This window comes from Phytophthora cinnamomi (assembly GCF_018691715.1).
Source record: "Phytophthora cinnamomi strain GKB4 chromosome Unknown Contig29, whole genome shotgun sequence".
Classification (NCBI taxonomy): domain Eukaryota; phylum Oomycota; class Peronosporomycetes; order Peronosporales; family Peronosporaceae; genus Phytophthora; species Phytophthora cinnamomi.
The window spans coordinates 155,894-183,867 of record NW_027150962.1 but is presented as its reverse complement, the minus strand read 5'-3'; the positions used below and the strand labels follow the sequence as shown (position 1 = coordinate 183,867).

Sequence of the window (27,974 nt, the reverse complement as noted above, 5' to 3'; positions counted from 1 at the left end):
AGGAGCGACTAATGCAGCGGCCTGCAGCCGCGCAGTTCTCGCTGGACAAGGCGGAGAGCGACGAGGAGGAGCAAGAGCAGCAGCTCCAGAGCTCGCCTGGCCGCGCTCTCGCTGCTGCTGCCGCTGAGCCGCGAGACAAGAGAGGAGCGAGCCGTCAGCAGCTGCTGGAGCGCACGAGACTCGGAGTCCGCCGCTCCAGTCTGCAGCAGCAGCTAGTAGACTGTGAGTTTTTTCTTTTTCAGTTAAATTGGAGCTATTTTATTATGTGATAGCTCACAATTTGTCATGTTTTATTATTTTTTATAGCTGGAAGGGAGGAACTTGTGCCGGCACAGGGTGCGGCACCGGTGAGGCGGGGTAGTGTGGACGCCTTTGCGGTGGAGATCGAGAGTGAAGCTGCGGAGATCAGGACGCTGATAGCTCGGACGGCGCAACTGTGGTCGGCTGTGGACCTCGCGGAGCGTGCTGATGATCCATCGCCAGTAGCTCAGCCAGTGCAGCTGCAGACTTCGAGAAGGCTGTCGGCTTCTGCTATTTTGACGAGCAGGTCGCCTCTGCCTAGACAGTATGAATGCGCGGATGATGATAGCACGTTGAGCGGTGAGGAGGAGGACTATGAAGGAGAAGATGGGGATGACACCGAGTCAGAGAGCGTGTCGGACGTGACGCTTCTGAGCGTGACTCGGCCTGGAGGATATCCCTCGGATGAAACCTTCGTGGAGCCTGTGAGGCATAATAACAGTACTGGCGCCTTTTATTCTGACCGAAACGAGCAGCAAAACAGAGTGCATGGAGGGGATGGCGCCATATATGAATATGACTGCGACAGCGAGGGCTCAGAGGAGGATATCGAAGCTATGAATCATGAAAATGGCGAGTTGCAGCTTGAACAAGGCGAGCTCATAGACGCTTCTAATCGAGCTATCAATGCATCGAAAGCGCGCGCAATTAGAAGTGCAATGCTGGGGAACCTGATCCGGTTAGGCTTTCGCGAGAACATCACGATTGCAGCACTCGAGGCTGGCGTTCTCGAGATAGACCACTATGATTCTGACTGCGAACTGGCGTACGTTGATATCTTCATGTCGTTGATCAAGATGGTATGTGATGCACACGTCGATGTCTTAAACGAGAACGACGACGTCGGTCAAGATTGGGCATCTGATAGAACGTCAGACGGTCACGATGAAGCTGGTGCTATGGACGCTAACACGACCAACGGATTAGAGCAGCGCTCTTTTCTTCCTTTCAAGTGGCCAGTCTTTGATATGGCGCAATTTGAGTTTGGAAATGCACGGCCAGGAACGTGCTTCAACAGCGTTTGTGTGCTGACAAACCTACCAAAGGTGTCGATGGACCGTACGGAGGAGTTGATGGAAGTTTTGTCATGCAATTTGTTTTGCATGATCGGTGATCCTATTCAAGTGGTCATTCCATCAGCAAGTTCCACGGGACGAACAAAAGGCCATGCCTTTCTTGAATTTGATGATCCAGACATGGCAAAAAGGTGTGCGTTTGCAGTCGACGGGCTGACCTGGGGTAGGGGGCCATTTGGTAGAATCAGAGGCAACTTGTTCCGTCAGTACCAAGTCAAATCTTCTGCTGAAGAGCAGCGACGGATGAGTGCTATGATCAACGACGGGGCATCATTCCCCGATTCGTTTTCAGGCGGTACGAGGCCCGGTGCTTTTCCAGACGACCTCACTACTCCTGCTTTTGAGCGCCACGAAAGCATTATTGCAGAGCGATTTCGACCTGGTGTTGCCCAACAACAGAACTTCTTTTGTGATAGTGATGACGATAGCAGCGATGCAGGTGAATGGGTAGTGAGCAGGCCGCTTGAGTATGGACAGTTTAATCCATCGCCGTTACTAGACCTGTCGTCTGGAAGTGTGGATATGAGAGAACAATATGAATCGAGTCAGCATGAAGGTATCGTGACGCAGCATGGCTGGGATGGTGAAGGCTACGCCGTGCGATTGCCCGGTGAAGGAGTCGATGATAACGAGAACGGTGAGAGTTTTGACAGCGACAGTGCGCTCGAACTCCAGGTACCTGATGAAGATAAAGTAATGGATCAGTCATTATTCGACCAGCTCGTTCAAGAATGCCAATATAATGGCTCGATCTGCTCCCCAGCTCGAGTATCATTGTCGTCAGGTGAAGCACAGGCGGAGTCCTCGACCGCGACATCAAGCGCCTCGGCTTACGCTCGTGAAGCTCTAGCTGATTGTGGTATGGTAGAACAGTCCTGGAATGTATCCCAGGAAAGTGAAGATTGTGCTGAGAGGCCGTGGCGGAGATACTGCGAAGACTTGATTGTACGCAATCGAGAAATGCAGGAGCAAGTCGCATTTGCTCGTCGTCGCATTGTCCAGCTGAGCCACAATAACCAGAAGTTGCACTTGCTCATAGACCGTGTGGAACGAGACCGCGATGGTTTGCTGTTTGAGAACGATTTGCTACAAACACAATTACATGGATACGAGGATCATGAGCACCACCAGGATGCACTTATGAAGGAAGTCGTTACTTTGCGGAAGCGGCTGAAGCAACAGCAGCACTCACATGATGTGAGAAGTGTAAACCCACATCCACAGTTCCACGCAGCTTACATGAGCCCTGCCTCCCATCCATTCCAAAGTATTCGATCGACACTTTCCCACCTTTCAGCAGCGTCTCTAACGAGCAGCAAGATGGATGAACTCAAGGAATGGGAACAACTATTGGAGAGCACGTTGTGCCATGTGCGCTCCGCCAAGGAGGAAAAGGCATTAGAGATGCAGAAAAAACTGGACCGGCAAGTCGAGGAACAGAACGAACTCAAGCTTTGTGTGATCTGCCTGGCGAACGAGAAGACCATTCTGTGCCTACCATGCCGCCACCTGTGTTTGTGTAAAACTTGTTCCCGCCGTGAAGAAGTGACCAAGTGCCCAATCTGCCGCATAGAGATCGAGGAAATGCTAGCTGTGTACTCCTAAAAGGGTGACGCATTTCAAAACCTGGAATCATTAATGTTCGTTGCCCCCATAGTCAGTTTGCGTCTTTAGCTTCTCGCCTACCCCGGGATGCGATACAGAGCAGGCAAGATCTCAGACTGCCAATAGAAGAGCAGATGCAGCACCTATGGTGCCGTCAAACACGTCGTCTACATCTCGACGGTCGATGAATCAACCTACACAGCTTGTGTTGCCAATGCAGGCCTCGAGTGGAGCAGTGGTTCCGGATTCTACTTCCGAGCAGGATGTCAGGCCACCGCATAGTTGGCTTTATTCCTGCCCGAAACTACTCCAACTCGGTCAGGGGGATCACCAAGGTGAGTACAAATACAGCGCAGCGCCACGACCCCCCTACTCCCTGCCACGTGCTTCTTCAAGCCAGTACTCCGCTCATCGAGGCGATATTGATCAACTAGCAAGTGCGTTTGGGCGACGAGAAGATTTCACCGTGGACTCGGCTTTTGCCGAGGATAGCGAGCTTATCAGTGTCTATCGACCATTGCACAATGATGAAGACAATCGTTTGACCTGTAGATACAACTACGATTCAAATCTGGATACTTGGCGAAGTGATGGGCAAGAAGAAAGAGTGTGGCCTGACACACGTTCTCCGGTCATTTCTAACGTTTACAATGCCAAACATACAAGACGCGATGATGAACCAGGTGACGGCACTGTCGATCGACCACGCCATGAGGACCCATCTTTAAGCGAGCAATATCCAAATGTATTTGTACGTTCGGATCGTGTGTTTACTACGAAGCCGTCCCGTTCTGGCATAATGGACGACGATTACGAAGCAACTTTCTCGTACCACGACCCATTTCTTCTTGACGTTCTGTCGCTATCCATCCGACATTTGCCGGCATTGTTGGGACCCGTGGTGAACGTAACGAAGAAGCCACGCAAAATGTAATGGTACATCAAATACATGGAGCAGATTGAGCGCACTTGCAGGCCGCATTTGCATATACAAATGGAAAGCGGGCGGGTTGTGGTGATGGATCACAACCGAGTTTGGATTAAATTGAAAAGGTCGTCTACAATCGTTGTTCTCCGAGAAGGAATTCAAAAAATGAGAGCTGAGGCCATTTCCTGGAGCAATCTGAAATCTGAAGTTGAGCACTCACTGGAGTTTTATAAAGCCCGACAAGGCGACGCTGTGGATCTGAGCAATGTGTTCATCCGTGCGTGGAACAATCTGAAGTCTCGTTCAGGCGACGTATCGTTGCCACGGCAGTCAAATTACTTCTGTGGATCTCGACTCCATCACTGGAACTTTGTCGTTGGAATCGTTGAAATCGGCAGTGGAAGTCACGACGACAAGCGCGAAGCTTTTCGCTTGGCCGCAGCCAGTGCTGCAGAATTTTTACTTCGGTTAGATGATGGCCAAAACGAACACAGGTGGCGCCCAAGCTACAGCGATTCTGTCTCGACTGAGTCAAGCGACGGGTGTGAGTTCATGTTTGTACGGGGTGCGGGAAGCGGCCCTGTCAATGCTGTTGCGTTGCTAACGCTCAGTGACAGCTCAAGTTCAACGTCCGAAGATGTCGTTGAGACTGTTCCCCTGCCGTCAATAGAAACGCCTCAAAATGAAGAGGAAGGCAACGGTATGTTTTAATGTTGTTGCAACGTGTGAATGATTCGACTCACATGCTTTTGTTCTGTTGTTACATGTAGATATCGAGGTTATTGAATCGGATACAGCCACTGGTGGCGACGTGTTTCCCGGAGTTTCAATGAGTTCCAACGTGGTGTCTACTCCTTTGGACGAGGTTCCACCATCCGTTGGGACAGTAACGACAGTGATAGCTCCACGACCGTGCAGATTGTGTGAGATCCTCCGTATGCGGAAACCTGACAGTGCTGGCTGCCGCCAATGCCAAATGACCAACACTAAAAAGACCATTTTTGAGAACTAAGAAAAGACTAACGAGCGATTACACCTCAAAAACAATTCAACTGACAATCGCTTGCTCGGCTGCAGTATTGCAGTCGTGATTCAGCGCTTATTTTTTTTACAAACAAGGCGTGCTTAGCCCTACAAATCTCCATACATGTATTTGCTTCTTTCACTTTTTGCCGAAGTACTTGAAGCAAAGAGACCAAGGAGTGTAGCCATGTCTGTCACGTGTAATTTCCATATACTTCATCCTCTGTAAAATAGCGACATATGATTGGCTTAACCATAAATAAAATCCTCTGATTGGCTAATTGCATAATTGACATCGCAGCCATCGACCATGGTATGCTGACGCCTCCTGCTTGTCTTGCTCGAGCTCTCTAGACGATATTAACGCGTGTGTTGTCGTTATTTTAGTCTGTCATGCTGCACACGACGCTGGGCGACATCAAGATCGAAGTGTGTTGCGATACGGCGCCTCGTACAGCCGAAGTAGGCGCGAAACTCCATTCCCCCGATACTTTTCAGACCCCTCAACCATTTTTATCCTATATTTGCAGAACTTCCTGGCACTGTGTGCTGCTGGGGCATACGACGGCACTAAATTCCATCGGTACAACAAATATTACCGTAGTGATTTGATAAATTATGCGTCTATGAATTCTAACATGTTTATTACTGTTGTGACAGCAACATGAAGGGCTTCATGGTGCAAGGAGGAGACCCGACGGGCACGGGCAAAGGTGGCCAAAGCATTTGGGGCGGGACTATTGACGACGAGTTCCACCCGCAGAACAGAGTAAGTTATGAGATGGCGGAATTTTTTCTAGAGTAAGTTGATATTTACTTTTGTTTTTTTGTCGTGTGGATCAGCACAACTGCCGGGGTATTGTGTCGATGGCCAACAGCGGCCCCAACACCAACAAGCAACAGTTCTTCATCACGTACGCGAAGCAGCCGCACCTCAACAACGTCTACACGGTATTTGGCAAGTACGTGAAGGTTCAAATTTGATTTAAGATAACAATCTGTGTTGTTTGTACTCGCGGCGTGCGAGTTGGTGTCTGTGGCTGGTGATAAACTAACTGCTGTGACTGACTGATAAAATAAATACTAACCATTCCACTCGACTTGGTGTTTTCGTAGGGTCATCGACGGCATGGACACGCTTGACGCGATGGAGAAGACGCCGGTGGACGCCAAGAACCGACCGCTCAAGGAGATCGTGATCAAGTCCGTCACCATCCATGCGAACCCCATCGCCGATATGTGAGGCTGGTATAAGCAGCCTCATAGACAGCGGTGGCGTGACAGCGAAAGCTCGCTTGTAGCTACTCAAGATCCGCTTTACACAAAACGCGTCATGAAGAGCGTAATGTCATCCGGTTTCTTCGTCTGCATCTCTGCCATGAGCTTGAGCTGCATGAGCGAGTAATGGTGCTTGCGCGACGGCCTGCGCAGCATGAGGTGCCTGTCGAGTGTCTTCTTGCCCTTGTGGCGCTCCATTAGCTCCCGTGAGACTTCCATATGGTCCACTCCGCTCGCGTCCACCGGGGCTCCCGCAGCCAACTTGGTCTCCTCCAGTGTGCGTTCGCGGTACTCCAGAACTGCAGCCGTAGCAAACGGATACAACCGACGTTCGCTCACGATACCATCTTGAATATTCTCGTGCACCTTGGACATGTTCACAAGCTGGTCGCACACGCTCTGCAGTCCGGTGCCCTCGGTCTCCCAGAGCTCCGGGGCCGCGAGCGCCGCGGTGATGTCGTCCTTGTAGACATTATCCCCGAGTCCGTCGGAGAAGGTGAGACACACGTCCCCCTCCTGCAGCCCGAAGCTCTGCACCACGTAGTCCTTGGGCACCACCTGCTCGCGCAGGTTCACGACGGTCGGCACGTTGAACTCGCGCAGCACCGCGAGCGTCTCGTAGACGACCTTCCCGTTCCTCACCACGAGGCACTTGGAGTCCCCGAGCGAGAAGGTCAGGAGCTTGCCCGTCCACCGGTTGAAGTAGGACACGGCGAGCGTCGTGGCCAGCCTGGACTTGCGGTGCTGGAAGCAGTTGATCCTGGCCGTCTTGACGGCGTCCACCACGGCGCTCTCGAAGGCCTGCTGGTCCAGCGGCTCCCTGTTGTGGTTGGTCAGCTCCTCCAGCATGGCGCGCACGCAGCGCACCACCTCGGCCGACAGAACGGCCGACGACACGGGCGCCTCCACCTCAGCCAGCGACTGGCGCCCGAACGGCGACGACACGCCGTCCGCCACGACGTGGAAGTAGCTGGCGGCCGCGCCGGCGTCTTCCGCGTGGAACTCGAAGGCTGCGCTCGCGTGCTGCAGCGGCTCGCGCTGGAAGCTGTGCGCCTTGACGGGCGCGGCCCGGCGGATGGGGTTGTTGACCTTGGTGAGCCAGCCGCCGCTGGCCAGCACGTGGTCCGACTGCGAGCGGAACGTGGCCAGCTTCTGGTGCGTCCTCGTGGACACCGAGTGCAGTGCGCGGACGAGCGCCTTGGCGGGGGATGAGGACGTCGGTGGACGCTGGAAGAGGTCCCCCAATGAGGACGCGCGCCGCTTCGTGGACGACACACGCGACGCCGGGGACGGAACGGGCGCGGCCACGGCGGACGCGGGCGCCGTGAGCCACACCGCGTGCTCCGGCTCGGCCGTGGGCGACGGCGCCAGTTGCGCCAGTTGCGCTGGCCGCGGGGGCAGCAGCGTACGCGGCATGTGGAAGTGGACGGGGGTGAGCTGCTCTGCTCGCCGCTAAATGGGGAATGCGCCGCTTGAGCGGGAGGTGGAGCGGCTTGTGCGACGCTTTAGGGTAAAGGAGACGGTCTTTTGCGCCGCGGGCGGCAGACGGCAGCTGGGTAGGCGGTGGGGGCGGCTGCTGGGTTTTAGTGGACTGGAGGCGGAGGTTTAGCGCCGAGACCAAAGCGTGGCTGGCCAGGATGTATCCGGCAAAGCGGGCGTGGTGATCTCGGTGAGAACTCGGCCGTCCAGCGCAGCGGCGGACAAGGCGCTGCGTTGCAAATGCAAAGAGGGAGGAAGAGAGGATCCAGCGAGAAGCTCGGCGGGATTTGCCGCCGCGCGTTGGTCCGCCGGCTTTCGCACTGTGCATGTACACTTGAGGCCTTTGTCCAGTGCCACTGCGTCGCTCTCTATGGATGCTGCAGTCGGTGACTGACTCGACTGGTCACCTGTCGCAATGGAGCTCTTGGTCTCCGCGGCGGCAGCTTACAAAGTTTGGTAATGCGGGATTACCAAACTTTAAACGCCCGTGCCATGGCTAGTTGGTTAGTTACCAACGCCGCCATGTGTGCGCAGCGGTTGGCACAACTCGACGGTGACGGTGGCGTTGAGCCACGGGAAGCGCCACTTGTCATGGGCAGATGCATTTGCAGCACCGACTAAGACCAGTTTGCCTACCTGCTTTCCAGGTGCCGCGCGTGGTGTTCATTTCGACGGTCACGTCCCAGCCCTGAAGACGGACTCTCGGCGACAGGAACGAATCGATCACTTCGCTCAACGGCGCGGGGGGTGCCGCCGATGTATGTTCAAGGACCCTCCCCCCCATCTCGAGGAAAATGATTATGTGGCGGCGGCGGTGCAACCCGTTGACGCGCGCGAGCACGATTATCGGTTGGCCGCGGCCCTCGAATGAGGATACATGTGCTGACCATCGCCGATAGTCCCGCACTTCTCCTCTTCCGTCGTCACCTCACTTCCGAAAACGCCTGGTGGTCAAGCCAAGAACATCTTGGCTGAAGTTGAATCGGCGACGCCATGGGAGCGACGAGCTCGGCAGACCCGGCGGCCAGGCGCCGCCTGTACGCGTGGATCGCCTACAACGTCGTGCTCTATGCGACGATCGTGGTGTCCGGCGCCATCCTGTTCATGGTCATAGTGGGCATGATCACGGTCGGCGGCGGGGACGAGGACGTCAAGAAGCACTGGATCGAGGTCAACTCGCAGATCCTCAACGGGGTCTTCACGTGGATGGCAATCACCAACCACCCGTTCTTCCTCTACCGACTCGGCAAGACGCTGCAGGTGCTGGGCATCCGTCGCTGGGACTGGGTCGCGCCAAAGGACAGCCGCGTCCGGGCGGCGCGCTACTTGAGCCGCCACTTCCCGCTCGTCTTTGTCGATACGGTGGCAATCCACGACCACAAGATGGAGCTCGCCGAAGCTCAAGAGGCCGCTGGAGCAGATGATGACAACGACGTGTACCTGTTGGCGGACATGGAAGAAGTGGAGCAGGTGGACGAGATCGCGTACGTCCGCAGCGACGCGGAGAATCTACGCAACACGTTCGTGATGTTGAACTGGAACTGCCTGTTCCAGTACCCGATCACGGCGGTCATGTGGGCCTACAACTCGCACACGCGCCCCGGGTTCGTCATTGGCGTCTTCCTGCCGCTCTCCTTCATGTGCAACTTCGGGGGGCAGTACCGCATTTACAAGCTCAACAAGGACATCAAGGCTCGGCGAGCCAACGCAGACCCCAGCGTGCTGACGAACAGCGAAAACTGAAGCGAGCTGACTTAGCGCGATGTACAGTATTTCTACTCAATGCAGATAGCCCCGTATCAATTCTGCTGTCCACGCTGTATCGTTGCATGACGCTGTTCGGGTCGTAAATCACGACGAAAAAGAAGATGATTCTTGCTCCGTCGCGTCGAACGTTGGCAACTCAACTACGATTCTCGAGTATTCGTGGCGTGCCACAGCTTTTTGCCCGTGTACATCAACGCCCACGTTACCGCAGGTGTTGCGACGATAACGTCAGTAACACGCATCACAAACACGACAGTCGTCTACAGTATCTCGAAAACACTTCGTATTACTTCCTTTTAAGTCAAAAATTGTGATCAGTGATGAAAGCGACGACTGCTTTCACTTCAGAAGAGTCAAACCGACCACGTGTTGATGGTTTTTCGCTATGTAAAGGATTGCTAGCAAAGTAATCAATCGAGACTGGTACGTGCCATTCTTGCTGGGGGAGTAGAAAGCACTCATGGATTCGTCTGGTTAGAAAGAAAACGAGCGAAATCGATACTATAATACGTCGGGAAAGCTTTGCAGAAGTACATGTAGAGCAGCTTTGTCGGTTGAAAATTGTTTTTTAATGAGCATCGTCAATGTCGTTGATACCGAACAAATTCAAATTATAATTCATAAGTAACCGATGGCATACTAGGAATTGTCCACACTGGACAAGAGGTTAATGATTCTGGAAATGACTTCCGCTGTCCAGCATCTTTCAAGGGGTAGACCTTGAAGTAAGCGGTATGGATGCCAACAAACATTTGTTAATCCGCCAGGATAGGGCATTTTTGGCACGAATCGCTCAGCCGTTATTTTAACAGGCCCGAGAGACTGGCATCGACAGCTGGCTTTTATGCCTTTGCTTCACCCAGTACACAAGCCGTTCGTTTGCCCACACTTCCAAAAACGCGTGATCGAGCTCAGATTGCCATCGCCAAGCGTTTTCGACATGTACGTCCAACCCGACCAAACGCCAGCGTTGGCTACACCCATTCTTGGGGATAGTGATACCGATAACGAGTCAAACCGACAACGGAACCTCGCGACAGTAACGTATCACGCACTACTGAATGTCATCGCCATCGTCGCGGGTGTGTCTATAATGCTGGTGAAAACTGGCGTCCTAAACGTGGGTAACAAAGTTGCCCAAGACAAGTGGAGTGAAATCGCCGCGCAAGTCGTTAATGGAGTCTTCACGTGGAAGGCCATGACCGATCACCCGGTCTACATTTATCGGATTGTCATGCTGGTGCGTGTATTGAAGGAGAAAATGAACTTGGACTCGAGATTTCGCGCTGTGCACTATTTGAGCAGCCATTTTCCTCTCGTGTTCATCGACACAAGCACTACCCACGGCAATAAAACAGTTGAACTAAGATCTCAACTCAGCGGCGGTGATGCTGACACATACATGACTTCCAAGAACAAAACGGTTATTTGCCTAGGAAATGTCGTATTCCTCCACAACGAAGCCAATTACCTTCGGAACGCTTTCATCATATTGAACTGTGGCTGCATATTCCAGTACGTCATGACGGGATTTATGTGGGGCTATAGCGCGGCGTCGCGACCTGGATTCATGCTACCTGTGCTCCTTCCACCTACTATATTGTGCAGCATCATCGGGGAACGTCGAATCAAGGTTCTTAGCAAGAAAATCAAAGGACGACAAGTTGTCATTGACCACGGCGGAGAGCTAGCCATTAAGCGCGAGTCCATGGCATTGCCCTAGCTGGCTACAAGTGTAGTTATCTTGGTTTCGTGCAGTAGTTCATGTAAAAAATGGTTTGGTCTAGTATTTTCCCCGAGTTTTCGCCGCGTCCCAAAACCAGATTTTTAGTCACGCATTTGTCCTTTGTCCAAGAAGAATAAATGTCGGAGTTGCTATCCCCCACCACCGACTCGCGTCAAGTCAATCCCAAAGCTGCTGTGTACCTCAGTGTACTGGCGTCGTTGCTCCAACCTTTTCAGAGCGGGTGGTCAACATCGCAGCTCAATCTGGCTCAGTTCAACGATACCACACAGTGCAATGCTCGCCCAGTAGCAGAAAACACGTGCCTGATGTTCCCTGGACACTCGAAGCTGGAATGGACTTTTGCGGTGAACTCGTGGATTTTCGGCGCTATGATTGGCAGTCTGTGTTGCGGCAGATTCAGCGATAAGTGGGGTCGCAAAAAGCTGCTGTTTGTTAACTGCGGGTTCATTGCGGTGGGGGCAGCAGTCCAGATGAGCGCCTTTAACATTTGGGTCTTTGCTGTTGGGCGTCTAATTGCTGGCATTGGGTCCGGTGTCGCCACTGGTACGATTGGTGCGTACGTGAGCGAGTTGTCGCCCCCGCACATGCGCAACGTTCTTGGTCTGGGACTCCAGATTTCAGTGACGTTGGGCATTATGGTGCCGGCGGTCGCATTCTTTTTCGCAAACACCCGCACGGGCTGGCGATTTCTAGCAGGGTTTCCATTGGTGCTAGCAGCATTGTTCTTGCTGCTTGCTCCGTCACTTTGCGTGGAGAGTCCCGCGTGGCTCCTGATGAAAAACCGTCGAGAGGAAGCGGAACACGTGATAACTCGACTTTATGGCGTGGAAAACGTAAATACGGTGCTGGAGTGGCTTCAGACGACCACGGAGAATGAGGAGAGCGTCATCAGTGTAAAGGAAACGAGCGATTCCATGTTTGACCCGAAGTATCGTCGACAGTTAGCAGGCGCTATTCTTCTCTCGTGCTCACAACAACTGTCGGGTATCAATGCTGTTTTTTACTACTCAAGTGAAATTTTCTCGGACGCCGGTATCTCGGATCCTCGCGTGGGCACCCTCATCATTGATTTCATCAACATTTGGCCGGCATTTTTTACCGGAGTCTTAGCTGTTCGTTTCGGAAATCGCACTATGATTTTGTGGGGGTTGGCTGGTATGCTGGTTATGGCACTTGGTATGACGTTGGCATTTCTCGTGAACGTCCCAGCACTTTCCGTCTTGTTCACGGCTCTGTATGTGATCATATTTGGCGTGACGCTGGGCCCGCTTGTGTGGGTCATGACTGCTGATATTTTCCCCGACTGTATTCGGGCTAGCGCGTCATCGCTGTGCATTGGCATCAATTGGCTCTGCAATCTTGTTGTGGGTGTGACGTATCCGTATCTAGCCGATGCGTTGAGAGACTTCAGTTACGTTCCCTTTGTGGTGTTGCTGGCGGTGTTCATCTCCATGGCGCTTAAATTGGTGCCCGAGACGTCGGGCAAAACAAGTGCAGAGATTCAGCTGGAGTATGAGCAGCGCCGTCGCGAATGACCTCGTGTCTAAGGGTGTAACTCATTGCTGGTCCGTGCGCGAAATATTTACTTAGTAGTTGTGAATCGACCGCACTTGCTCGTTTGAATTTGCATGTTTCTTCTTTCGAAAGCAAAGACCACAATCATTTCATAACAGCGACAAGGATGTTTTTTTATTGTTAAGAGGAAAAAGCGTAATAGCAAAAAAAAATAAGTTCGTCATCAAACTTCATACGTAAGTTCGATTTGTAGAGGCTCTTACTTCGTCGATACATGTACATCTTAATGAGTTGATCCAAGTGCTCAAACGAGGCAACTATGTAGTGTAAGTTGTACGGTTTTCACAAGTTGGAACACTTTCTAAGATGGAAATGCTCACGCTAATTTATGATACTTTGAAGTCGTGAATAATTTGAACTGTATGCGGCATAAAGTAATACTATGAAAGCGCACACGTTGCATGAGTGAAAGAATCGACAGCAGGCGATACATCATCGCCAAAGGTCAGAATACACGGATGATTCGTATGAATTGGAGGTGAAATTCTTAATGGTCAATGCGTGGCGATATGTGTGCGTATGAACGCACCACGTTATATCATTCGGGCAGTATTCGGATACTGAACAGTGTATCCTTGAAGAGAAACAGACGGTTCATGCTGCCTAATCGGAATGGCTCCGCAGAATCTCCTGCTCTAAATTTATTGAAATTCGAATGACTGAAGCATTACCTACAAATATTGATCCAGAATTGCGAGCAGTAGTGAGCAATACGGTTCTGAAAATTAATACCACCGCATACCTGTGCATCCACTGTTCGTACATGGTATATACATGTATCTCCAAGACTCTTGACCAAGAGGGCCATGTTGCCTGCTCAATTGAGCAGGCTGCACGCATCGTTTTTTCTCACGAGTCTACGCTTCACGATCTCGATGGTGCTCAATGGCATTGAGCATTGAGCCAATGCTCAATCCAGAAGTACCCTACGGAGTCCGTATCTCGTGCTACGGACTGCTGGCGCGTGACGACTCAGCAATCCTTGTGTATCACGACGCTTGCCTCGCGCTGGAATCAGCGAATTGGTGGTGTATAAGCTGCTGCCGCTGGAATCGACGCTATGAAATCATGCTACCGGTACATGTACGCTGTGCAGCTCGTCTTCTGACATCAAGGCTAACGCTTCAGACCAGCTTTTCATTTTTATCGCATGGTTTATCGCGAAGCATATGTGTGCGTTATTGAGTAAATTTACTTGGAATCCAAGCCAATAGCGGAAAGAAACACATCACAAGCTGAGAACTACAACCCTGAGGACACATCCTGGGGATCGTGATTATGGCAATGGCTTGCAACCGAGAATCAGTAATCGTTGGAGATCACAGTTTCAGTAAATTTGGTGTCCGAGGTTCTTCATTCTGCATTTTGCTATTCTCTCAGCATTCGGAACAACCCACCAATGCGCGTGTGCTACGTTCTATTGATGGCTATGACCACCCCCTTCGCAAGTAACAAAGTTGTCGCGGTTCAGCACCACGCGGATGTGTCAAAGTTGGGTTTATCCAACGAGATTCAACCGACCGACACGGTTCAGATGACCGCCGCCGCACACAGGTTCCTGAGGACCCACAAGACTGCGGATGAAGATAAGCCCGAAGACGAAGAAGAGAGAAGCGTGACCCTGGTATCACTGATGAAAATGGATGACGTTGTCGAATCGAAGCGATTTGAGGCTGTCCTCGGAAGAACCCCGGAAGCCAGGGCAACCCGGCGAGCTATGTTCGATACCATGTATGCTGACAAAGTATTCCAAACGAAAGTGCTGAAAGCAATCGACGAGGCTGGAAACTACCAGTCGCTAAAGTCGATGTGGACGTGGTACCGTGTGTTCAGGGGCGCACAGTATGAAGCAAAAGTTGAGGCTGCGGCAGCCGCCGCTGCCAGACGGAAGGCTAATCCGTAGTTTCATTCATTTGGCCACAGACCCAGCTCTCCTCATCACTTACGCAGAGCCACAGATCGGACGACCCAAGAAATCGCCGAGCGGTTCGAAAAAACAAAAAACGAAAACAAAGTTGTGCCAGCGGCCCGACGAAGCTCGTTCTCCATGCAACAGATAAAGAATTCACGGGACATGTAAAAAATTCAGAGTGTGGAAGAGCATACAAATCAAAGCGCAGGTCGTTTTTATCATCTTAAAACGATACCTATTATAGTCAGCATGTTCAAGTTGGCATCCGCTTTTGCACCGAATACTGGAATGCTTTCTACCTTGCACGATCGGCACGAAAGTAGGTAGGCTGTCAATCTGATGGCAATTGATGGATCAACTTGGTCAGGAATGCACAAATCCATTTATCAAACCAGGGATTCCAATCGCTCCTTAACCCTGAATTAAATTTCAGAGAACACGTAAAGAAGCTAGCCGAAGGAAGCCAAGCGTCATCATGGACCAATAATTGTTATAGCAATCAAATCGGTCCTCATCCCGAACTATTGACCACTTCTGCTTCCTCCTACGTTGATACGGTTAAGGCACCCGATTTTAGCAACAAAAACTGGGGTAGATTCGTGTTATTCGTGCGATAATGATAAGGACTGCAGCTATTTTTTTTTTAAGTGTTCTGTCAGGTTTTACGATACCCCCCGTGCTACAAGGCACTTGTAGGTTTGTACCCCAGCAGTAGTAGAAGATATTTTATTTGATCTACACTGTCGCCATTAAAATTCTAAAGGATTTTGGATCATCACCACCAACAGCGACTATCGTGGTAGCTGCATTCACACTAAGCTAAGTCTTAACTATTATCAGAATTTAGCAACTAGATCTGGGTGTGCTGTTGGTACGGTTTTTCGAAGGAAATTAGAAAACTTTGTAAGGTCCGTCTTAGTTGTCGGAATAGGTAGCGCAAACGGTAGATCGATATTTCGAAGCAGAGGTCGCAAGTGGTCAACGGTACACGAACGGGTAATTTTAACCGTAACCATGGTCAACCATTGACCGAAATCGCCCGGGATCTGGAATTGGTCGGGTACTGTTGCGACCCCTTCTTATGGTTGGATTTGGTTGGTCGGCTCAAACCTTATGCATCACAAATAATCGCCTCCGTAGAATACCTCATCGACCACTGCGGCAGTTCAGTCCAGTGTTCGATTCAGTGATGATATTAAAAAGGGATAGAGCCTTGACGGTGCTAATAACATACATTTCGCTCGAAATGACGGTGCGTTGTAGAACTCTAACATCGGTAGGTATTTTATGAAGAAATAACTCGTTTTCTTGGTGAACCGAAACAATATTTCGCCCCATACAGTCGACCAAACGAATATCACGGTTGGTCATGATCATCACTTACAGAAGGGTGTGGTGGACGGAAAAATTGCGTTTGCGACCTGTGATTCGAAGTACTACGTGCAACACTTAGTATATGTAATTCGACACAGCAGGGTCCTCGCAAATACCGCAATCACCACTTTACGCTACGCGTCCGATTTAGATTCCTTACCCAAGATTCGACCCTCCCCCTTCCCCAAGGAAATTGCGATGTCGCACCCACAACCTACTTCGTGGTAAGCAACTCCATGATGTTCAGTGGGGCTAGCACGCTGCATTATGTACGTTCCCTAATATTTTCAATTTAATATCTTACGTACTCCAGACAAATATCTACGGAAGGAATTCGGCGTGCTAATTGTGGTGCACGCGCACCAATCAGCTCTCGTCCTGGTAAAAATTGAAGATGTTGCCATCCGTACAAGAGACGCTGCTCTCGCCTTCTGTAGATTCGATGCTGACACGTTTTGCTGTAATTGGTTTGCATTAATTAACACTGGTGGATTTTGATCATGGGTGTGGCTTCTACTCGAACGAAGTATATATTGAACTTACTGAGAAATGTCGGTCAATCGTAAATCCTAATACAACGTTCGCCATACGTTCACGATATTTTTATGTTTGAGACCACGGCATAGTAACTAATCTACATAGTGACGGCATGGTAATCAATCTATTGTACACGGAACGCAGTACAACGCCATGCCAGCGAAACAGGCTAATCTTTGAGAAGAATTGACAAGGAACTGTATCGAGTTCAGAGTGACAGGAGTCCGTCCGTTGAAAGCAATAGGAAGGAGAGGACTGCATTGACAGTTGTCTGCTGATACAAGATCAACAGTGTTCTCCATTTCTGCTTACTGTTTAATAAGCAGTGTTTATGCATTGAAAACTCTGTGATGCAGCCGCTCTACCCGCATGATAAAATCGCTGCACTTTAGCACGGTCCATTCTAGAAGCGTTCAACTAATAGAAACATGCAACTTGCTGTTGATATCCTCTTGGATACAGACATCTCCTTCAATAAATATCATAAAAAAAACTACAACCTTAAATAGTGTATGAGTTATGAAAGTATCAGAAATACAATTTTGACTGTAATATTGCATTACCTTTCACATTTTTAAATATACGGTGTTCTGTATTGAAGCAGAAGTTCTCTGGGATTTTATCCATGGTTGTTAGGGCGATACGATTGCAGGTGCAAATCAATATAAAAATAACATGTCTGAGTCACTTATAAACAGGGATGCCGAAAAAAATATATATTGGTCAATATCATTTTACGGCGAGAAACAGTAATTGATTTTCGTGTTTTCTTGAAAAAAATACAATAGTTTATCTGGCCCTACCACACATATCCGTAATTTATTACTCACTGATCACCACCAATGCGGTCCCTCTCGATGTTGCTCGAGATACTGCTATTTATGTAATATTTAAGTGAACGCCAACGATGGAAATGTATAGCTGTTGTTGATTCGTAATGAATGCCCTTAGCCCATTTGTCAGCCTTAGCTGTAGGCCGTCAGTTTCGAAGTGAGGGGGACTGCAGTGGCGGTGCCACGCGTCCTCCTCCTCTTACATCCCTCGGCAGGTTGTGTGTGGTGCACACAAGTAGGTGACCTGTACTTTTCCTATTGGCTAATTTAATAATATATTTAGACCCAATTAGAGTGCATCATATCTTCCTATCATAACGACATCATAACACTCCCACTAAAAGTTCTGGCACATCTCAGATCGCATCTTGTGTTCACCACACGGATTTCCATCCTTTCTTAAGACGGCTGTTAGCCGATCCTTTGTTTACCTAAGATTACTTAATTTACTTGATTTCTTAGGTCACATGGCATTACAGCGTCCTCTTTCATACTTTTATTTACAGATTTCCCGGATTTATTAGGACGGCTGGGATCTGCATCGTAACTTACCCATTAGAAATAAATTTCTAATACTTTTCTCACAGAGCCAGAAAAACATATTTTTGGCTCATATGATCGTTCACTATATGACAATATTTCGGCATATCACAAGATGTGATTACAGGCAAAACATACGTCAATTCTGAAAATTATAATTCTGAAACCCCACTTTTCATATGACTTCCTGGATTTCTTATGACTTCTGCCTATTACTTAATTGCTTCTGGGGCTCGCATTGGCCTCCTTGTTGGCTTTCAAGCTCTCCACTCTCCTCACTTTCAATTTTGCTTTAAGGTTTCGGTTCGACTTTGCGCCTATGGCCGCAATTGAACCTTCGGGGGGCTAGGACAAACATGGTTAAAAAGCCCAGGAGCAATCCTGTGGCACCACCATCCAGAGGCCGAGGCGCGCGCGTGGCACAGTTCCTATTCGCCGCATAACCTCGGCTGCGGTCAACGGTGGCTCTGGCTGTGCTTGGACCAATTCATATTGGTTCGTCCTAGTCTAGTCTTTAACCAAAAACTTAAGCATTTGAGAGTCTTAATAATACGATAACGTTGCGTCTTATTGTTTAGTCTTATCGCATAAGTCTTTGTCCTTTACTTGTCCTTGGCTCAAAAGTATCTTTGCACTTCAACTTGAAGCCGGCTGGCTTGAACTTGACCACATGGTGGATCTTAAAGACATACTAGCGAAAGATCGCAGACCCGATGGTTTCTCACAATCAAGTGATACCAAAAAGATCGCAAGTCACGAGTTACCCATGCTATGTTGCCGTGGTAAGGGTAGGCTTAGGTCCTTAACCCCCATGAGGTTCCTCAGCTTCTCAAATTGAGTTTGAGGCAGTGCCTTGGTGAGGGCATCTGCAACCATATCATTTGTACTGCAGTATGTTACTACTATTCTTCCATCGTCATGTACTTCTCTCGCATAAAGCCCTTTAATATCAATGTGTTTTGTGGAAGCATGGTTAGCTGGGTCCTTTATTATACTAATTGCTCCTTTATTATCACACCAGCATACTATCGGTTGTTTTTGCTTAAAGCCCAGTTCCTCCAGTAGGTACCACAACCATTCGCTCTCTTTTATTCCCTCACTTGCTGCTATTAATTCAGCTTGTGCTGTGTGGAGACTGACTGTATCTTGCCTCGATTTTTTCCATGTAATACAGGCATCGGCCATAATACTCACATACCCAGTCACTGACTTTCGATTCTCATTAGCGTTCGCGAAGCTCGCGTCTGTGTATAGCTCATATAATACTTCTTTACTTTTTCCGTCGAATATGAGGTCATACGTCGACGTTCCTTTCAGATACTTTAGTACTCTCTGTGCTGCCCTGTAGTGAGTTTTGTTATAACAGGACAGGAACTTACTTAGTTCTCTGACTGCGTTTGCAATATCAGGGCGCGTACCACGGACTAGATACATCAAAGACCCCACAAGTCCCCTATAATCAAATGGCTGAGCTGCTATTTGCTCTGGACTCATACTAACTTCCTTTTCGAGGACTATACTTTTGGCTTGAGGTGTTGGCTCTGCTACACTCTCAGTCATATTAAACTTCTGTAGTAAGTCCATAATATACTTGAGTTGGGACATACTGAGAATTTTGTTTTTCCTATCTCTTTTTATCTCCATTTTGAGGAGGTAGTGGATCTCGCCTAGATCTTTCATAGTAAATCGTGAGGCAAGTTTGGCTTTCACCTTATTCATAAGTATCATATTACTTGCAGCGATAGTAATATCATCTACGTATACGCATATGAGTACTATGTGTTTCTCTCCTTTTACCTCCCACTTTTGCCGGTACAAACAGTACTCCTTTTTGCACCGGAAAACCCTAATTGAAGTAAGAACTTATTGAGAAGCGCATACCAGATGCGTGGTGCCTGTTTGAGTCCATAAAGGCTCTTCTTTAGCTTACACACTGTTGAAGCGTTCCCATGCCGAAATCCGTGAGGTTGTTGCATATATATATCCTCAAATATAGTCCCATTGAGGAATGCAGTGGACACATCCATTTGATGGACATACAAGTCCTGTATAGTTGCTATGGCTAAGAACAATCTCAGCGACTCATACCGAGCCACTGGAGAGAAGATCTCATCATAGTCAATCCCATATATTTGTGTATTACCTCTGACGACAAGTCGTGCCTTAAAACGATCAATTGTACCGTCAGGGTTGTATTTTACGTCAAAAACCCAATGACAGCCGAGTACCTTTCGGCCTTTAGGTTGCGGGACGAGCTCCCAAGTTCCATTTTTAACTAGTGCCCGGTACTCAACTAATAATGCCTCCTCCCACTGATTGGCATGAGGTCCCTGCCTTGCCTCTTTGAGTGATCTCGGAATTGGTATTAGTTTAATACTCCGCGTGACCGTGTTAATTGCCACCACGTAGTCTTTTAGCCGAGAATTAGCCGTCCGTTTTCGACGAGGCCGTGGAATTGGGGGTACGCCTTCATTAGCCCCCACATCTCCCACTGTCTCCGTACTCATTGAGGGCAATGGCGACTCCTCTGTTCGTCTGTGCTTTGTTGGAGCGTGTGCAACCGCATCCCGTGTCCTCTTACCTAGCCCACACACCTCGTTTATGGTTTCTTGACTGACCTCAACGGTTCCCGATGGAAACAACTTGGCGATTAGGCCTGCAGTAGACGTGACGTCAAACCTGACGTCTCGGGCTATGAGGTATTTATTCTCTTTCACATCAAGAAGTCGGTATCCTTTGTAGTTGTCAGAGAGCCCGAGTAGTTTACACTCGACTGCTCTATCGCTAAGCTTTTGGTTAGCTCGTTTAGATTTTGGAGTATGAGCGTAGCAGGTACTACCCCATATTCTCAAGCTTAACCCACTAGGCTTTTTCCCATATAGCGCTTCATACGGTGTTTTACCCTTTAATGTAGTGGGTCTAACTTGACTCACTACTTTAGCTTACACATTGCGCAACGTGTATGAGGAAGCGTAAGCACTTAGTAATTACTTAGGTTAATTATATTTGAATACACAAATATAAGTTAACTTAGACAGGACTCCAAGTAGCTAGTTTAAGGTAAAATGAGAACTGTATTGTTTGTAAATTGATCTTCCTCTAAAATCTGCTAAAAACTGTTTATCATCTATGAAAGGGTTGGCAGCGGCTGGCTGTCAGAGCCCCGCTAATATGCATGTCTCTGATTGGTAGAAAGATGCTGCTTTCTACCAATAGGATCTTTTGGGTATGTGTGGACGGACCACTCACTGTGGTGGTCCACTTCAATGTATCCATCGGTGTGTCTTACACCAATGTGAGGAAGTATCCAAAACGTTTAACAGATAACCTATCTGTTAAATTCACAAGTGGCTTGCAGCCACTTGTACGTGTAACCCCGTTACACCATCCCCCCCTTAAGGTTAGACGCGCGGGGTCTCCGCACGTCAATCTTTGGAATTGACCATTCGTCAATTCTCCGCGTTTGGAGAAGAAATCCGCGCTCATTCAACGATGAGCGCGCCTCAGAAGAAGTCCGCAAAGTCGGTGGGGAGTCATCTCTCCATCGACGACTACTTCGAACGCCAGAAGGCGAAGTACGGCGACGTCGTCGACTTCGACGACGACGATGAAGACATGGAGGGCGAGGAGGACTCGCCCTCAAAGCGTAAAGACTCAGTGTCGAGCGAATCGCTCGACCCTCACGCCAAGATCGTTCGCCCGCGTGAAGGGGACGAATCGGACGCTTCGAGTTCGAAGCGTTCGCGTACTGAGAGTGATACCCCACTCGCTTCAGCTGGGGCTCTCAGTACTCCGCGCGCTGCTGCTGCAGCGCGTGATGTTAAAGCTCAGGGCTCTCCGCGCGCTGCGCCTGCAGCGCGCGATCCATGGATGCTGTCCGCGTCCGAGATCGCGGACCGGTTTGGGAACTCGGTACCTCCGAATGAGGTGCCGCTGTACGTATGCAGCGCCATCAAAGATGACGCTGTGGCTGCCGAGCTGCACTTTGATGCGGAAACGCATCAAAGGCGCGATTACTACATCGGACTCTTTCATGAGCTCCGATGGTTTCAAAGCAAGAAGACCTCTTCTCGCAGCAAAGTGCCCGAATGGCAGGCACTTTGTCAAAGCTGGAACGCCTTTGTTGAGAACTTCAACAAGAGGCCGAGTGCTTACCGTGATCGGATTAAGCAAGCGCGTGATCGCTTCGAGACGTACTCGAAGCGTGGAAAGCTGGAGCAACTTCATGTTGCTGCTGAGGAGGCAAATGTGCCGTGCGCTGTGCCCGAGGGCTTTCAGTGCACGAAGTGCTTTCCAGGCGCGGTCCGCTTGAGCGACCGCGACCTGAACGGGTACACGTCGTTCCGTGTGCCCGAGAGTCTCAAGAGCTCCGTGCTAAGTTCTTAGCACGTGAGGGTTCGGGCGCTAGCGATGATCGCAGCGCTCGTGTTACTTCCGCTGCGCCAGCGCGTACTGCTCTTCGTACGCCCTCACCATTTCCGGAACGTCCTCCAGCAAGACGTTCCGCGGCTCCCATGTATCTCGATGGGGAGGAAATCCTCTCCAACGAATACGAAAACGAGCCCCTTGAGGGTTCGTTTTCGGGATACTATGGTCAACAATCCGCTCAACAATCCAGCGGGTTGAGCCGCGGGCGTCACGGATCGGCGGTGGCGGGGGTGGGAACACGCCCCAGGTATGATCAGCCCCGGGCTGATCAGTATGCGCCTCTCCACGACCGGGTGGCCGTCGTGGAGCGTCTGCAGGGCGCTGAGTTCGCCGCCCTGAAGCAGGAGCTGGCGAACCAGAAGGCCCAAGTCGCGGCGGTCTCGCAGACCGCCTCGAATATCCAGGTCGAGCTGGGGACCCAGATGAAGGTTGCTCCAGCGCGTCCGCGCGCTGGAGGAGAGGTTGCTCGTCGCCGAGGCCAAGTCCTCCGCTTCTGCCTCGGCTCCTGCCGAGGCTTCGGGTCAGCCGAGCTAGATGGCTCGTGCTGCCGGTATGGCTTCAGCCGTCCGACGTAAAAGGTCGGATGGAGGCGCATGCTAGACAGTATGTCTAGCGTGTATGCGTTGCCGTGCCGTGCCAACACAGTGAACGGCCCGATGAAGCGCGGAGCAAGCTTGCTTGCTCCGAAACTGAAACTGCATGTCTAGGCAGGTTTTGTGTAGCTAACAAAACCAATGAACCAACTTTAAATTCATTTGTGTTGCCTCTGCCCGCATTGTCTGCGTTCAGCTTCTGTTGATCAACAGAAGCTGCTATTGTGTCTTGGACAAACCGAATCACGGCTTGTCTTTTGGTGATGAAACTGATTGCATCCGAGCTGAAGTCATTCAGCTCGCTCTCCGCTAGAGGCCCGGCCTCTGCGTGGTTTCTTGCGGTGTCTGCGCCCTGCGCAGACCCGTGGTCGTTGACCATGTTGTTAGGGGAGTCTGCGCCCTGCGCAGACTCATGTGGTTTGTCCATTGTTGCAGCTGACACTGTGCAAGTGTCAGCGGTTTCTGCGGCTGCTGTATTGCAGTCGTAGATCCTCCCCACTTAAAGTGGGAGCCATCACTCCGAGTAAACTCGGTAGACGTGGATGCCGCATGGCATTCACGTAGAACGGTGTATGCCCTGTCGAGGCATGCACTGAGTTATTGATGGCAAACTCTGCCATCGGTAAGCACTCGCTCCAGTAGTGGAACGAGTGAGCGTAGCTCTTCAACATATCGACGAGCACGCGATTCACGCGCTCGGTTTGACCGTCCGTCTGCGGATGATCCGCAGTCGACATGGAAAGCTGGCTCCCAAGAAGTGTAAATACTTCTTGCCACAGGTGCGCTGTGAAGCGCGGGTCTCTGTCCGACACGATGTCGGACGGCATGCCATGGTGTTTGAACACCATGTCGACGAGCAGACGGGCCGTCTGCTTCGCGGTCACCTCTGCTGGCACCGCAGCAAGATGTACCATCTTGCTGAAACGGTCTACAAAGACCACAACACCGGTGTTCCCTCCGCTGTCCGGGGGAAGACCAAAGATGAAGTCCAAAGACATGGACTTCCAACACTCCGACGGAGTCGGTAGTGATTGCAGTGGAGCCTGCGCGAATGGCGCAGGCTTTACGCGTTGGCATACCTCGCAAGCACGGATGTACTTGCGCACCCACTTATACTGGTGGTGCCAGTAGAAGTCGCGCGTGAGAAGGACGTATGTCTTCTCACGTCCGAGATGTCCCGCAGTCGGGGCATCGTGATACTCGTATATGATCCTGAGTCGCAGGTCATGGTCATTTGGCACGACAACGCGATCCGCATTGTCGTCGACTGCGTTGTAAAGTAGCAGTCCTTCGTGCACACGAAAGCGGTGTGCACGCGCTCGAAGGTGCTTGGGCAGCTTCTGACGGGACTTGTCAGAAGGCGCTGTGCCATAGGCCAGCAAGAGCTTCGCGTCCGCGTCGTGCGCGTACGCGGCCTTCACATCATCCAACAGAGATGATGTGGGCTTGCTCGATCGTATGGCGTCAATGGCATTGACGTCAACAGCTTCTGCATAGTCCGGCCGACGTGATAACGCGTCGGCCACCACGTTCAATCTTCCGGGTTTGTATTCGACCCGGAAGTTATCCTCCGCAAAGAATGAGAGCCATCTCGCCATTCTTTGTGAAATGTGTGGCGACTTCACTGCGGTGCGCAGTGAAGCATGGTCGGTGTAGACCACAAATGGTCTACTCCCAAGCAAGTACACTCGGAACTTTGCGAGTGCATACTTCATGGCAAGGAGTTCCTTGTCATGCACCGGATAGTTGCGCTCAGCTGGCTTCAGCTGACGCGATTGGTAGACGACACGATCACGGCCCTCGTGATCGTGTTACTAACGCGCATCCGATCGCGAAATCGGATGCGTCACACACTACGTGAAATGGGCGATCTTGGTCAGCCACTGCCAAGATCGGCGCCTCAGTCAAGCCCCGCTTGACTGTATTGAATGCCTTTTGGCAATCGGGTGTCCAATTCCACACAGCTTCTTTCTTAAGAAGCTGTGACAGCGGGCGGATCTTGCCCGCATAGTCCTCCACGTACTTGCACAAGTACGTGGCTGCCAAGGAACTGCCTCAGTTCCTTGACACTTGAAGGCGTTGGCCATTCGTTAATCACTCTGACCTTTTCTGGGTCAGGGCGGACACCATTCTTCCCTACGAGACACCCGAGGACGGGTATCTCGCTCGCCCCGAAGATACACTTCTTCAGGTTCGCGTAGAGCTTATGCTTTCGCATAAGCTCGCGAAGCTGCCGGAGATGCACCCTGTGCATCTCTACGTCGGTCTTCCCGTCCACAGCCCGGCTGTGGATGAATACATCATCGAAGTAGCTCGGTGCGAAGTCGCGCACCGAGCGCAACAAGTGCGTCACGCACCTGTTGAAGGTCGCAGGGCATTCTTAAGCCCCTGTGGCATTACTAGCCATTCCCAGAGCATGCCGCTTGGCGTGCTCACTGCCGTGAGAGGGATATCGCTCTCACGCATTAGGATTTGATAAAATCCATCTCGCAAGTCGAGAGCACTGTAAACGGTGCTCCCGGCCATCGAATCGATGATAACATCTTTTCGCGGTATCGGCGTCCGCGCCGGTACCGTCGCATCGTTCAGCTTGTTGTAGGCATGAACGATGCGCCATCCGCCCTGTGGCTTCTTGACACAGAACGTCGGAGCACTGTGCGGGGACTTTGATTCCCGCACTTGTCCTGTTTTACGACGACTTTCAAAGAAGTCGTCGATCGCTTTCACTTGCTCTCGCGGCAGTGGCCACTGCCGCGTGACACAGTACTTCGTGCCCGGCACGAGATCAATCTCGTGCTGAATGCCCTTATCCTGCGGAAGCTCCGCAGGAATGTCTTCCGGGAGTACGTCTTTGTACTCCCTCAACGATTCGTAATAAGGACTCGACTTCAGCGAGTCCCAACCTTGTTCCTCGAAGCGCTCTCGCTTCGTCTTCGCACTGAGAGTGTCTTCACTCTCAGTGGTACTTCCCATGAAGAGCTGCCTCAGCTCTTCGCTCTCGCTCGCCGTTCTTTCGCTGTCCGAAAGAACGCAGACTTGCTCGATGCGTCCATCGTGCAAGTCGCGCGTGAAGCGCTTCCAGCTCATGGCTGGAAGCGAAGTCAACTCCGACGCCGTCGTCGGAGGACTAGCGAGTTCCCTGTCACGATACTGGAATCCAGTATCGGTGCGCGTCAAGACGCTTAGCGTCTTGACATTCGGCGTCACCGCCGCAGTCTGCCCAGCAGACCGCTCTTGTTGCGTCTCGGTCCCGGACCGAGACTTGCGCAGCGTTTTCCGCTTGCGCCGTCTTCTTGTTGTGCGGAGCCCGGCTCCGCACAGTTGTTCTTCTTGTCCAGGCCCGGCCGTGGACAGTCGTTCGCCGGCGGACCCTGTCCGCGGGCGCGCGGTATCAAGCCCGGCTTGACCGCATTTTCCTTCGTGCAGCCCGGCTGCACGGTAATGTGTCCTTCGCCGGCAGACCCTGTCTGCGGGCGCGCGATATCAAGCCCGGCTTGATCGCATGAGCGCTTCGTCGTGCAGCCCGGCTGCACGACAGCATGTAATTGCGTCAGTGCGGTACGTTTGCAACCGCCCGCACTGTTTGCAGCGTCAACTCCCGGAGTTGACACGCCTTCGTCACCTCGACGCCAATCATTGGCGGAGCCCCTCATGACCGAGGGTGCGTCGGCTCCCGGAGCCGACGCGTCGTTGTCGACCTGACCGCTTCGGGTCAGGGACTGTCCCTTACACGCTTGAACGTGGGTGTTGGTTCCCGGAACCAACACATCTTTTTCTTCCGACGTTGGCAGCAGTGCCGACGTGGGTCTCACTTGTGCGCGCCCTCGCGCACTTCCTGGGACTCCGGGACAGCAGCATGAAGCGCTGTCTCGACTGAGAGCCGCGCGCACCTGCTGGTGCGCGCGCTGCGGTAACAGGGCCATCGCTCTCTGTTCCGCTGTCGCGTCCGAAGCGCACGAGCGTGCGCTTCTTCCAGTCTATTACCGGATCATGCCGTGGCTTGCACGGCATGCCCATTACCACGTCGAACTTATCGTCCAGGTCCAGGACGATAAAGTGTTCGACAAACACTCGTTGTTTGTACGAGAAGCGCACGTTCACGATGCGCTTCTCGGTCTTCACGATGGCACCTGTTGCCAGTCGTACCTCCAGAAGACTTCGAGGTGTATCTACCTCCTCGAAGTCAAGTCTCGGCAGGCTTCGTAGTCGAACAAAGTTTTTCGACGCGCCTGAATCTACCAAAGCTCGAAGAGAGTCACTCGCTCTCTTCGAGTAAACCTTCAAGATGACTAGGTTCGGCCTGTCATCTTGTTTCTTGCAGTGAGAGCTGGTCTCACTGGGGGCTGCAGTCCTCAGTGTCGCGTGCCCGATGTCGGCACGCGCGACTGCATTACCAGTAGGGCGCCCCGCGCCTACTGGATGTTCGCGTTTTTTGTTGGTCCGCGGCGATGCCTAGCATCGCCACGACGGCCACCTCCAGGGGGCATGGGAGCTGTGCACTCCCGTGCAAAGTGACCGATCCTTCCGCAACGGAAGCATCGCACGTTACCTCCCTGCTGCTGGTAGCCAGCAGTTGTTGCGCTCGAGAGGTCCATTGGCTCCGGACCTCCCGTCCTCGCTACCGGGCGCGGTTGCGGCCTCGGCACGTTCACGTGCAGTTTAGCCTGCCGCAGGCTAAACTCTTCTTGCATGGCAAGAGTAATCGCAGCTTCGAGAGTACTCGGGTACTCTCGGAAGAGATAGGTCTTCACAGGCCCATCTCTAAGTCCTTTCATGAACGTGACGACCTTGGTCGCCTCGTCAATCGGGTTAGTCACGATATTTGATACCAAATATCGTGCGCGCTGCGCGTAAGCATGGACGTCATGCTTACCCTGCTGAAGGTCGAGGAACTCCGCCCTCGACCGGAACTCGTTTTGCGGGGGCTCAAACGCTTGTTTGAGCTCCTCTTTGAACACTTCGTACGTGCTGAAGCACGT

General features: G+C 51.3%; 4 protein-coding genes across 4 annotated transcripts; 3 read left to right on the top strand and 1 right to left on the bottom strand.

Annotated features, from left to right (window-relative positions):
• Positions 1–11: 11 nt before the first annotated feature.
• IUM83_09931 (ring zinc finger-containing protein) lies at positions 12–4,742 on the top strand (the record flags this gene model as incomplete). Its single annotated transcript, XM_067934406.1, has 4 exons — positions 12–222; positions 307–1,100; positions 4,580–4,609; positions 4,680–4,742. The coding sequence occupies 4 exons, from the start codon at positions 12–14 to the stop codon at positions 4,740–4,742; spliced, it is 1,098 nt and encodes a 365-aa protein (XP_067793327.1).
• Positions 4,743–5,242: 500 nt separating this feature from the next.
• IUM83_09930 (peptidyl-prolyl cis-trans isomerase-like 3) lies at positions 5,243–6,175 on the top strand (the record flags this gene model as incomplete). The annotated part of the gene is made up of 6 exons (XM_067934405.1): positions 5,243–5,245; positions 5,320–5,394; positions 5,463–5,515; positions 5,593–5,701; positions 5,776–5,894; positions 6,049–6,175. The coding sequence occupies 6 exons, from the start codon at positions 5,243–5,245 to the stop codon at positions 6,173–6,175; spliced, it is 486 nt and encodes a 161-aa protein (XP_067793328.1).
• A 74-nt stretch (positions 6,176–6,249) lies between these two features.
• IUM83_09929 (protein phosphatase 2C BIPP2C1) lies at positions 6,250–7,626 on the bottom strand (the record flags this gene model as incomplete). The annotated part of the gene is made up of 1 exon (XM_067934404.1): positions 6,250–7,626. The coding sequence occupies one exon, from the start codon at positions 7,624–7,626 to the stop codon at positions 6,250–6,252; it is 1,377 nt and encodes a 458-aa protein (XP_067793301.1).
• Positions 7,627–8,682: 1,056 nt separating this feature from the next.
• IUM83_09928 (Integral membrane protein) lies at positions 8,683–9,432 on the top strand (the record flags this gene model as incomplete). Its single annotated transcript, XM_067934403.1, has 1 exon — positions 8,683–9,432. The coding sequence occupies one exon, from the start codon at positions 8,683–8,685 to the stop codon at positions 9,430–9,432; it is 750 nt and encodes a 249-aa protein (XP_067793300.1).
• Between the last annotated feature and the right edge of the window lie 18,542 nt (positions 9,433–27,974).